General features: G+C 40.7%; 1 protein-coding gene across 1 annotated transcript in view; it reads right to left on the reverse strand.

The window, feature by feature from the left end:
• PDE11A (phosphodiesterase 11A) overlaps positions 1 to 13554 on the reverse strand; it is a 367330-nt gene that overhangs the window by 120917 nt on the left and 232859 nt on the right. The window contains exon 10 of the mRNA XM_043577142.1: positions 13386 to 13436. Within this exon, the coding sequence (XP_043433077.1) occupies positions 13386 to 13436 (51 nt within the window). The remainder of the gene's footprint in view (positions 1 to 13385; positions 13437 to 13554) is intronic.

The following is a 13554-nucleotide window of genomic DNA, read 5'->3' on the forward strand; positions in this document are numbered from 1 at the left end:
GAGACGCCTGATCACAGCCTAGTGCAGACAGGGACATTCCTAACAACAACATACTTGGACCTTTGGTTTTTTAAGGGGGTTATCAAAATAATCAGCCTTTGCTCTCACACATAACTCTTCAGAGAACCAGAGGAACGCTGTTTTCAAAGGGATCACTGATGGTTTGAAAGATATTCTAAGCAGAAAAATAAGTTTCTCTGTGGTTTTAAAGGGAGGGTGAGTTCTATGATTTTTCGTATTAGAGCAAAGTAGTCATAGGGAGCCTCTCTCCCTCTTGTCTTTCTTGTCTAAATTCTAGGGCTTTCCTGCTGGTGGTGAGGGGGAGAGTGCAAAGTGTCCTTCTTTAAAATCCAGCTTAACATTTCATGTTTGACAAATTTAAGCCAGTGGTGAGGATGGCCACCTGTTCCTGCAGAAACCACCACAAAACTTGATTTTCACAGAACTCCCTTCTGTCTCTGGAAAGGCCCAAGATTAATTATAATGTATGTTAGGAAAGTGAACCTAGTATACAGAAGAATGGGATCATTCAGCACGAGAACTGTTTGGGATTTACCCTTTGAGGGGAAAGATCACTTTTAGATCCTACAACCTGTCCCTTGATGTTGATATTCCAGAATGCTGAAGTCTGAGAATACACATCTGCTTAAGCAGTAGTCCTGGATTGTCTCACCACTATGTAACCTTGAACACACACACACACACACACACACACACACACACACACACCCTTAGTAGTCTGTTGAAATCTGAACTCGTCTATTAAGAACCTAAGCTTTAGAATTCAGAAGGGCTCATAACCAGACCAAACCAGGACCAGAAGAATGTAAAGCAGGAAGGATTCCATGTCTGTTATCACAGAAAGGGGATATCACAAATTCAGCATGCTTATCCCTATCTCGATTTCTTAATTTGTAATACAGGGAAGGCACTGAAAACACACCTGGCACCTGGTAAAATGTTCATTAAATGTTTGTTATTTTCCAGGTGACCGTCACACTGAGTGAACTGAGCACATACTGGGTAGGAGAGTCCCAAAAAAGGACCTCAGCAGCAGGAAGTGAGGTCTCCAAACTGGCAGTATGCAATGTCCCTCAGCTGCCTGGTCCATAAACAGGATAAAGTCACTGATGCCTCCTTTAAAGGCTCTGTTAACATCCAATGAAATAAGAGCTGTGAAAGCACACTGAATCAGAAGGAACGCTGTGGCTATAAAACACTACTCTTAGCGAGTAGCAATATTTAAAAGTATATAATGATTGGTATCATGTTATCCTACAGTAAGCCCAGAAAATGTATTTGAAAGTCCATCCACCTGTAGATGGTTAACTTTGGAATGGCGTTTAAGCCTTTTATCCCTGGATAGGTTGAAAAAAGCCTACCCTTTTTAAAGTCTCACCAGCCCTTCTTACAATCTCCTCTTTCATGGGTGTGTGGATTTGATTACAATGAGACTAAAGGAAGTACCTGTAGGCCCTGCTCTGGGCCAGCTTCTAGGGCCAGCTATGAGGCCATTCTACACAGCCCCCAACCTGGGGGTAGGAGATAAAATCTATTTTGAGCTTGGAACCCTTCTACAATGTGGTCTTGTAGAAAGGACTGTAGAATTTTCTTTTATGGTGTGACTATAACAGATTTTCAACTTTTATTAAAATTCTTACTTCTTTACTAATTTCTTTCAATCCCAATCATATATTTGAGGCCTTGGATAGAAACATCAGCCTGTATTGCCTGACAGCCTTAGAATAGTCTCTGTGGCTATTCTTGTTCATAATGCTGAGTTTAATTTCTCAGGTTTATGTATATTGGCATCAAATCCAAAGATAGCAAAATCCTGCACAGATACTGTGTCATTGACTGTGGACGTTCTAGTGCCTGGGTAAGGTGTTGTTTTTGCAAACTCCATGAATTGCTTCTAGGGTAACAAAAGGAACCCCAAACAGAGTTACTATTCCTCCGGCACCCATCACCAGCATTCCTGCTGAAGGGGAGAGTGCTGAATGGCTCCACCAGCTCTAGCAATGACAGGAATGCATTCAAAGGCACAGGGCACAGCCACACAGATGGCTGGGTTCAAGTCCTGTTTATACACATACCGCAGTACACGCAGCAATAAAAATAATTAATGGCGCATCCGACCTCTGGATACCCACCACACCACGTCGTCATCAGCTCCCAGCGCCTCCACAGCGGCTCCCCTGTACCCGCTGGCTGCTTCCTTGGGATCCAGCCAGCAAGAGGGCTTTGCTCAGGCTTTGTTGATAAGGCTGAACCAGAGGGGAGATTTCCCCAGTCCTTGCACCTCGTGCCTCGGCAAATGAATAAGCTGCCTGTGTCATTAACATATTCTAGGTCGTGTGCGCACACAAACATTATTATATCTTGAAATTACTTTTAAATTACTGTCTTTTGGGTTTTAAACATTTTTCCTAGAACTGTGGCTCAGTAAATCCTTACGTGGAGCAAGGATGGCACCCAGTGGCCAAAACGTTTCATCTCAGATCTTGTTTTCTCACAGATTTTCCATTGCTTGTCTCTTTGGAGATAACGAACTGCCATAAGATCTTTTTTCCAAAGCCAGGGTTGAAACTCTACATCACTTGACTATCCCTTTAAGCTAAAGCACATGCAAGCACACGCGCGCGCGCGCACACACACACACACACACACACACCATACATATTCACATATACAAACTGAGGCAATATACAGAGGTTAATTCAGAATCATAACTTTCAAAAATCCTTAAAAAGACCTTAGAGTCTTATGTTAAAGTCGTCATATTTCAGATATGCAGATTACTGCCCATGATGTCCCTAATAGCATGTATCGCTATAGGAAATATTATACAAATATAAACCCAATCTCACATTCTTCACTTCATATCTTTCCCAAAATAGTCTCTAGTTCATGAGTTCTCATGCCTTAAACATAAGACTTTATCTCCTGACAAGTGCTTTATCCTTAAACGGATGTTCACAATCTCACATCCTTGTTATCTGTCTTACAAGGTACTTGGCAGGCCTGGAGAATACAGGATAATAAAGTGGGACTGCTCTCTTTCCTTTGAGCTTTCCAGATGTCGAGAGATTTCTATATAGCTAGATAGCCAATCAGACTATAAGGAAGACAAGCAAGATGTCAGAATAATGGATCATATACCTACTTGCTAAGAATGATGCAATATCTCCATAATGTTTGCTGTTTCCAATTTCCTTAGGTTTCTAAGCAGTCTGAAACCCCAGGGCGAGAAGTCACATGGATAGCACAACCATAATACAAAAAGAAGTTTCTAATAAAATAGCATTATGTATCAGTTGCCCAAAGAGTACCACAAAAAGCCTCTTTTTAAATGTCTATGTTAAAGTTCAGCCTCAAATTCTGTTTTTCTCAGACATCAACCCCATTCAGGCTTATTTGGCCCCACAAACTGTCAAAATGCCACAGTTTCCAAGAATAACAGTTACGTCAAAAGAAATGACTTCAGGATAAAATTCCATGCTATTGCTTACATTTTCCTCTTCAGTACTTGAAATGAAGCATTGTCTTCAAGGTCAAAACAAAACACTAGACAGAAAATAATCAAAGCCAAATACATGCATTTTTCTTGCTGGTTCTCTGGTTCTTGGTCACCTTGTATGTAAATTGGAGCTATAATGACCCTGCCCTCAACAAGAGGTTGTGAGGCTCCAGTGAGATAACGGGTAGGAAAACGTTTTTTATGCCCTGCTAAGTAGTATCATTTAAGGCATTATAATTATTTAAACATTTATAGGTAGCCTTAGTGTATAGTTTCTATACTGATGAGATTCAGATCCTTGTTCTACCTAAAATAATCACTTATCTTTCTCATGAGTATTACTGTAAAATGTTACCTTCAAATATAATGTAGCCACGGTGGGTTTCGGAAATCACTTATTATATGTAATTACATCAAACTGAGCCAAGTCTTCCACCAAATACTCCAATTTTTTAAATAGAGCTTAAATTTAAAAGCTTTGGGTATTCAGAAATTATAAGAGCCCCAAGATATTTTGTCAACTTTATGTTGCTTTATGTTTTATTTTCCCCTTCCCTCCTGGAGATAAATTTTATAGGCTCATAAAATTATAGCATTTTATAGTTGAAAATGGCTTTGTTGTGAAGATGAGGAAACCGGAGGTCTAGGAATTTTATTACTTTTTTCTTTTTTTCCTTTTTTTTTAGAAATTTTAAATGAACTGAGAAGTCTGGTGGCTGTTTTGTCTACTTCCATGTTTGCTCTTTCTTGTCTTACTGTGTCTGTGGCCTTCCAAAGGCTGCTTAAAAACAGACAGCTCTGGCAACAAAGATGTTGTCTCCTAACTTGGCATTTCATATTGTGCCCTGAGATCAGTAGAATCATGATTTATGCACATTTTTAAGATTTTGGATGGATCCACTGTCAACTGAGAGAAAACACGCAAAACTACCAAAGCAGCACACAATTTCAAAAATAGGTAGAAAGGACAGAAAATGGGACCATACAAATGAAAAAAATTAGAAAGACATCCTGAGATTCAAGAAAATAATGGTTTCGACAAACGTAGTCATCAGGATGGTGGTAGCAGGACACATGAGTGAAGAATCACATCTAATAGAGGCATGCCTCATTTTATCGCACTTTGGTTTATTGCACTTCGCAGGTACTTCGGTTTTTGCAAAATGAAAGTTTGCGGCAGCCCTGTGTTGAGGGAGTCTATCAGTGCCATTCTTCCAAAAGCGTTTGCTCACATAATGTTTCTGTGTCACATTTTCCTAATTCTCAATCCACTACAAACTTTTACATTATTAAATTTGTTATGGCAATCAGTGATCAGTGATTATGACTTGCTCAAAGCTCAGAAGATGGTTAGCCACTTTTAGCAATAAAATATTTGTTAATTAAGATAGGCACATTGTTAGACATCATGCTATTGCACAGTGAATAGATATAGTAGAGTGTCAACAAAACTATTACATACACTGGGAAACCAAAAAATTCATTTGACTTGCTTTATTGTGATATTTGCTTTATTGCTAGAACCAAACCCTCAGTGTTTCTGAGGTATGCCTGTATTAAAGAAATTGCTGAATCAACTAAGAATGACAAGGGGCCTTTGCCCAAACTAGGGAAGGACAGATATTGACATTACTGAACACTCCAAAGAGAATATGCTAAACAAAGAAAATGAATCCTTTCTTTTCATATAGTTCAGGCTTCTTAGGAAACTAGTAAACAAGAACCTAAAACAGGTGTTGAGAAAGAATTTGTGACACTCTTAATGTCATAAATCCTTACTCCAAAATTGACTCACATGTTGTAAACACCTCTGCCATCAAAACTGCAAACAGTTCAATGAATTTGGTAGAAATTTCTCCAGCACCCAGGTGCAAGTGGCACTTTAGGAAATATAAGGGTTACAAAAATGACTAAGACAAGGATTCACTCCTAAAAATGCTCCTGGTTTAACCAGGTGATTGGGCAGGTGCATAAAGATTTACATCGCAAGGTAGAGACTGATATGTATAATGAAAAAATGGCAAACGAGCAGATCACTTCTGCCTGAATTACAGTGAGAACGACTTCATGGAGGGGGCGCAACTGAGCAGAAGCAGATTGTCAGGCCTCTATGCAAAGATAGAAGCAGGAATGGGAGCAGAGATAGAGAAGGGCAGAGAATAGACAGAAAATATCTAACATAGCTCGTGGGAAGGGTCGGTCAGGGGGAGTATGGGAAGCCAGATGGAGTAGTGAACTGGAGGTGAGAGTTCAGAGCAGTTTTTAAAAGTATCATTATAATGAATTTGGTTATTTAGTTAAACATTTTTTATTTGAGTATAGCTGACATTCAGTGTTAGATCAGTTTCAGGTGTACAACACAGTGACTCAACTTCTCTATACGTTACGCTGTGCTCACCATGAGTGTAGCTACCATCTGTCACCATATGCTAGAAATGTGTCATTGACTATATTCCCTGTGCTGTACCTTTTATTCCCATGACTCATTCATTCCATAACTGAAGCCTGTGTTTTCCACTCCCTTTCACTCATTTTAATGTCCAACTGAAGAATTTGAAATGATGGAATCATAGATGTTGAGCTCTTTGAGAAGGAAGACTGGCACCAACAGAAGAGTACTGTTAATCTGTCCACTATGCACAGGATGAATTTGGGAATAGGTCTTAAGAACTTACTTTAAAAAGGGAGGGATGGGGCACATGGGTGGCTCAGTCAGTTAAGTGTCTGACTTCGGCTCAGGTCATGACCTCAACGGTTTTTGAATTTGAACCCTGCATCGGGCTCTGTGCTGACAGAGAGAGAAAAGGTGGCAGGGAGACCAGGGAGGGGGGCATGCAAACAACTGTCTGAATGAGAAAGAATGAGAGTCTGAGCTGGTGGTAACTGTGAGGATGGTGGTGGCATGGGAGACATTCTCAGGTCCTCTGTTCCATGAGGGAACAGCACACGGGATTGAGGACATATGAGGACACAAAGGTGACTGGGTAATTATGTCAAGTGTGCCCCTGGAGAGGAGGGGGAGGGAATCTCCTATGTATACCGAAGGAAATGCAGAAGAAAACCAACCATTATGACTGCCAAACCAAACCCACATCATTGAGGTGAGGGAGCATCAATTTCCCAGTTCTGTACCTACAGTCATAGATGGCTTTAACTAGAGGAAAACCAGAGAGAGGGGAGAGTGAGATAGTCCGAGCTGCCCCAGGGTTCTGGAAAGGTCTGATCCCTCTGGCCTCTATAGTTGCCTTCATTGTTCAGGCATCAGTGCTCCAACAGGGCCACACTATTGCCCTCCACTCCTGTCTTCCCTGGGCCTTCATGACTCATCACTGCTCCGAAACCAAAAATGAACTGCCTTTTATTTCATTCCCTCAGGGTCAGACTCCCTGGGCCTTCATGTGTGCCACTCAAGGAGTGCAGGGGACCAGCTGTGTTAATGTGTGGAAGCAAGAAGGTGGGAGAAAGCCTTCCAGGCGCATCCTTCCTCCCAGGGAAAATAAACATCCACTGTGACCTTTTGGAGACAGTGTCCCTATTTTGTTTCCAAATGGAAAGAAGTGATCAATATGGTTGTTTACACTGACCTGAAAGGAGGTCAGGGTCACCACAGGAGGGCCTGGTGGGTTCTTGAAGAGCCCTCAACTCATAGCCACGTAGTTCAGCAGTAGAAAAGGCCAGCCTGGACTTGCAGCCCCAGTTCTCCTCACACCACTCCCCTCCCCACTACTTTCCATACTCAAGAGTGAGAAAGTGTAACCATCTTTTTTTTCTGAGCTAACATTTCATTAAGACACTACTCATAAAGAGAACCCCATATGATCACACGGACATTTGGACACAGAGCACTCCACATATTTATGGGCATGTCCCAAGTGGTGCTGGCTGCACGGCTCAGTCTGCTGCCTTAGGAGCAGGAGATGCCCTTTAGGATGCTGATCCAGCTGTTTTCCCTGCAGCCAATTTCCCACTGAAGGTTCAATAACTTTCCCTGATTAAAAAAAAAAAATCTTGGAAATTAAACTCAGCATAGCTACTATTTAAAGTAAAAACAACCCCCTAAAGTTAAGAGGTGAGGACAGGAGAGGAGACAGAGTAGGTTAGGTGTAAGATGAGTCCCAAATTCCATTTATACTGCTGCGAGGTCATCTTTTTAAACAACCTTAGAAGTATGCCAAGGTGAACTGGAAAGTTGTTGGTTGTTGAGATTTCCAAAGGTAGCATTTCAGAAGACTGTGAGGGCTGAGGCTAGAGAAACAAGAGAAAGCTCTCCTTCCTCCCGGGCACCCTGAGGTCCTGAATCACCCCCTGGACTCTGGGTGTGTCTCTGTGGGAGCACCCGGCCTGTAGGATAGGAGCTAGAAGGTGCTTCCTACTGACCGCGGTAGGGAACATGGGCTCCCCAAACCTCTGCCCTACCTTGCTCCTCCCTGCCTTGGCAGTTGCCTCATTACTTGGGTTTGGGCAAGTGCCGTGGTGTTGTCCTCTGTCTACCCAGGACACTTTTCCTCTGCAAGAAGCTGCTGCAAGGACCGGACTTTTCCACGGCTTTGGAAATAGAGTTGGCAGGGCAGTGGCCAGCAGATGTCCTGTCTTTGTGCAACTAGAAAAAGGTGCATCCTTTGGGAGGTCAGTTACTAAAAGGTATGCCATCACTTGACCAGCCAAGTAGGGGTGAGCCCCACCTCCTGCCTCCTCAGGGACACCCCTCGTGCAGGGACTCTTGTGCAGGACCTGTGACAAACACATCTACCGACACGACTGCCACGGTGGTTCTGAGTGAGGAAGCTTCTTATGATAACATTTGAATATTTCATGGATCAAAGATGTCTACTCAAACTTAATTACTTAAAAAAAAAGCCTAGTATATCCCATCTTATTGCCCTGCCTGTCCCCTGCCCTCCATCTCACAGAGGAGACCATAAGGTCCTATTTTTGATGTAGCTATGTAAAGGCCACAAGGAGTACCTATTCCTTGGCACTTTATTTTATTTTATTTACTTTACCGGGATGTTAATTTGTGGCCCAGGCATTAACATTGATAACTTGAAATATGCAAGAGGTAGTCCAAACCCAAACACCCAACATGAGTTATTGGTGTTTAATTACTGAGGCAGTTAAATAGTGCTGTAAACGAGTTCATCTCTGATTGCAGCCATAACCCATGCAGTTTGGAATTGAAAGAAGAGATGATAAAAGGTGGCAATATAACATGAGAACGTCCATGAGTTGATTTTAATTGGTAAACTGGCATATATAGTGATAACTGTTTGGTCTGTCCACCGCATTGGAATCTTAGGGAAGTGCATAAAATTACAGGAGCATATAATTGGTGCAGTAAACTCATTTTCTTATGTTATCACAGCTGGCATCTTCAGGTTATTAAAAGCCTTTAAACCAGTCATCTTCAAAGAGATCTAATTGTCAATATGGTCTTTATCCATTATTCCTGTTAGCACCGAGCAGAAGAAATATAAACAGGCACTAAAATCTGCACAAATTTTCTGTGCACGCCTTTCTTATTTCAAGTTCAAGGAAGATCAGTAAATGTTAATGAGGATAAAAACCATTCTTTAAATCCTTCTTTCTTCATTCAATGCACAAGGCAATCAGCCCGTAAAGGATAAATTATTAATATTATAGCCTCAACCAGACTTTTAAAAAGTTAATTCATTAGTTCCAGGAAGTTCTGTGATCATTTTGTGTATAAGTGGTTCTCCAAAATCCCAAGGTATAAATAATATGTCAGAACCATAAAAATAAGCTTAGGTTCTGACATTCTTTGCTGAGCAATTATATGTTGTTTCATCTACTTAGTCTGGCTAGATAATCCAGGAATTCTTCTAGAATGGTTTTCACATTCTGAGCACCATTCACCTACCTACCACCACGCACCCACAGAGGAAATTTTCCCAACTGGAGAAATAGAGTTAATAGAACAAAGCAAAACAAAAGTAAAAGCATCTTCTCCCTCTCCTGTGGTATTTCACAATAGGAAAAGAAATCCCCAAGCATGGACAGGTGTTAAATAGGAAGATAAGATATGAAAAAAGGTAAGGAGCTACCAGCCTAGCATTAATGATGATTAAAGATTGACTACAGGTTTATCATATATGAAATCTGTGTTCCTTTAAACCATCCCGCCTAGGAGTACAAATGGTAGTGAATTGAAAACAATTAATGGTATGTATTATCCTCTCCAATAGGATCTCCCTCTCTTCTACTTATTTCTGAGACATCCCTGAGTATATCTTATTTGTCCTTAAAATGTGACCACTCAGCCTGAATTCATCCCTTTAGCCTTTGCTGGCCATTTTGGTAGAAGGTGCCTTGCTTCTGGTCTATCTGAGGCTTCCTTCCATTGGGCTGCTGCTTTCTGTTGCATTCTACTGGCGCTCTGGAACCCTCATGCTCTTGGAGTCATTTATTGTACTGAAACTGTACTAAGGGCCATACCTTTTGTGTCTACTCATGGTTTAGCTGAGAAGATGAATCCATAGGAGGCTGTGGTAAGGGACAGATTCAAGAGACAAACCCCATGCTGAACTTGGAACCATCCAGAGGCCTCAATTTCCATCAAGAAAAATTCTTGACTAGGAGGCCTCCTAGTCTCTTGCGTAAACAACCACATCCCACTGGCGTTCTCAGCATATCTGAATCCCCCAAATGCAGTGTAGTTTCGGCTGTAACTGGAGTCTGACCTGTATTTGACCTCCAGATCCTTCTCAGTACTAGCTGATGACATTTCTTCCAAACCCTGACTTAATCTCTGAATCCCTGATCACTAGCTTGGTTCCAGCTGCACATAATCCATCAACTCAGCAATCCTTGCACTGATGAAATCTCATAGATAACTCTGAATCCAGATTTCAAATCTCTCTCTCTTTTTTCTTTAATATCTCTGCTAAAAATTACAGTAGGTAGCAAAGTTTATTACATATATACGTTTTTTACATACTTATTTTGAGAAAGAGTGAGAGAGAGAGCAAGAGCACCCCAAGTGGGGTAAGGGAAGAGAGAGAAGGAGAGAGAGAATCCCAAACAGGCTCAGTACTGACAGCAAGGAGCCCAACACAGGGCTTGATCTCACGACCCACTGAGGTCATGACCTGAGCCAAAATCAAGAGTCGGGATGCTTAACCCACTAAGCCACTCAGGTGCCCCTACAGTATATTTGAATGTATGCATGGTTTAGTTGTACGTATTGGTCAAAACAAAGCATTTATTTATTGCTATTTAGTTACAATGTTAGGAAACTGCCATTGCACATATTCCAGTGTGAAATTTTAGTAAATACTTTTCAGTGTCTATGTGCAGGATTATTTTAAGCTCACTACATTTTAATCTTATTGCTGCAGTTACAAGACATCAGCTACCAATTATGATAATGTTTTGTTTACTTTATATATCAAGAAAAAAAGCCATTAGGTTAAAATTATCTACTATATCTCAATTACATTGTAATAAGATACTTACCAATATCTTTCAGGATAAAATCTGGAATAAATTAGCTAAGTTAATACTCTTGATAATTTTAAGATGAAATAACCCTTTGTTCTAAAATTTAAATACTTCATATTTTTAGTATGTTTGTGAGCTAACAATAGAAAAGCAAATTCCAAGACAATAGTGTTTTCCTTACTCTAAGGAATTAAGAATTAAGGCCGAACAAAGGGCAATACCTTCAGAGAGTACAGAGCTATTGATTCTGGCCTGCTGTGATTCTGGACATGTCCCATCAAATAGCTCCTGCAGTCATATTTAGTCCCACTGTGAGCTTTGCTGTCTTTCTTCCTGCCTGTCCCTTCCTTCTTTTAGAAATGATGATAATTATAATAGCAGTAAAAATATAAAGTATAAAACAGTAAGAACAGTAAAATATTTGTGGCAAGTTATTTCCATAAATAGGATTTCTAGGTAACTAAATTTCATTAAAGTACAAACGCTTTAAATATTTTTGATGGACATATTTATAAAATATAAGACATAAAAAATAATTATATGTAACCATGCTTTTAACATTTTCTTAGTGAATAACTGTTTTGAGTTACAGAACACTGATGCTTTTTGGATTCATTCATTCATCCATCCATTCAACAAATAATTACTGAATATTACTGTGTCCCCAGAGCTGTAGAGATAGAGCACTGAACACAACATACAAAAAGTGCTGCCCTGGGGCCCCTGGGTGGCTCAGTTGGTTAAGCATTCAACTTTTGATTTTGGCTTGCTTTGTCATGATCTCATGGGTTCATGGGATGGAGCTCCGCATTGGGCTCTGTGCTGACAGTGCAGAGCTTGCTTGGGATTCTTTCTTTTTCCTCCCTCTCTGCCTCTCCCCTGCTTGTGCTCTCTCCCTTTCTCTCTCTCAAAATAAATAAATAAACTTAAAAAAAAAAGTGTTGCTCTGATGGCATTCACATTCTAGCTGGTATGTAGGATGCTTCTCTCTATAACAAGAAGGCCCTGACTGCCATGGTTTGGGTTGTTTTGTCTCCTTCCTCTGCTGTCAGCTGTCACCTCCTGCTGGCAACTATCTCTTCCTGATCTGGGTTACCACTGCATGTCTTTTCCTAAGCCTCTCATCAAGCCAATAGGACCATATCCCTGGATGGAGCCCACGCAGCTTACTTTATGCCCATGCTAGATGGGCTGTTCCCTGCCCTTCTGAGCAGTTCCCTCATCCCTACTCTGAGTTTGCAATCTTCCCTTGTTTCCTTTCTTTATCAGTGTGACTCAACTCTAATGATCTGATTCAACAATCAGGTACAAAGGTCTCTGTGCCATTCTTCCATGAATGCATGTATGTGTAAATGAAACTCCTAATTAGAAGACTAGCCATCATCAGTGTTATTACATACTAATGTGTATTGGTACAGCACAAAACACTATCTTTCTTATGGTTGTGGTGGTTAACCCAATAATTCTCTGAACCTCCACAAAAACAAAAAGGCAGACATCATAGCCTTCATAAGGGAGCAAAATCAGGTTTCCCACACTCTCATATATTGACCATGGCTGGTTAGAAGTGCGGGGAAAGGAACAAGAATTCTGGGCTGCCTTTAAGGGAACGGTGGTGACTGAGGTGAAAAAGAATATCTAGGGGCACCTGGCTGGCTCAGTTGGTACAGCATGTGACTCTTGATCTCAGGGTTGTGAGTCTGAGCCCCACATTGGGTGTGGAGATTACTTAAAAATAAAATCTTAAAAAAAAAAAGAAAAAGAATATCTAAGACTCATTCACAGACTTATCCAATGTTGGAACTGGAAGAAGGTCCCACTGAACAGCAGTGAACATGGTAGTTAAGAACTCCAGTTCCGGGGCTGCATTGCCTGGCTATAACCCTTACAATCATTTGATCTTGGCCTATATACTTAACATCTCCATGCCTCAACTTATTCATCTGTAAAACAGTATACTTCACAGGCTTATGAGATTCAAATGAATTAATGCAGGTAAAATGCTTTGTGTTGTGCCTGGTCCATAGTAAGCATTTGACAAGTGTTAGCTAGTATTGTCCTATTTTTTGCAGATGAAAATACACAGATTTTAAGTGAACAGAAAGTTGGAGGAAAAACCAATGCCAAAGCCAGGTGTTCTGATTCTTACCATATTACACAGATTTTTTTTTTCCCTAATATCCCACCTACTTGGCAAACGGAAAGAAAGAAATAAATGATCATGAAGAGGCTGCTCTATTATATTTAAATCCCCTTTCCCCTTTAAGACTGAAATATCCAAGCACACCTAGGCCCAGTTCTATTCCTTAACACCTAATGGGCGGGAGTGATTCTACAGAGGCAAATGACGAAGGATCAGAAAGCTGCGTAACATTATGTCCTGGCAAGGCACTCTTTGCTTCCTTACCTTAAACTTGTCAACTTCAGCTTTTGAACATGTTGCATGGTATGACAGCACCTGATTCAGAAGAAAAGGAAAAAAAAACCCTTTAATAACTAGACGTGACTCTATTTTCTGAAATTCTCCTGGCTTAAAAAGAAACTCAGCTCATTATATCACCATGATAATAGTGAAT

Source organism: Prionailurus bengalensis, chromosome C1 (assembly GCF_016509475.1).
Source record: "Prionailurus bengalensis isolate Pbe53 chromosome C1, Fcat_Pben_1.1_paternal_pri, whole genome shotgun sequence".
NCBI classification, from domain to species: Eukaryota; Metazoa; Chordata; class Mammalia; order Carnivora; family Felidae; genus Prionailurus; species Prionailurus bengalensis.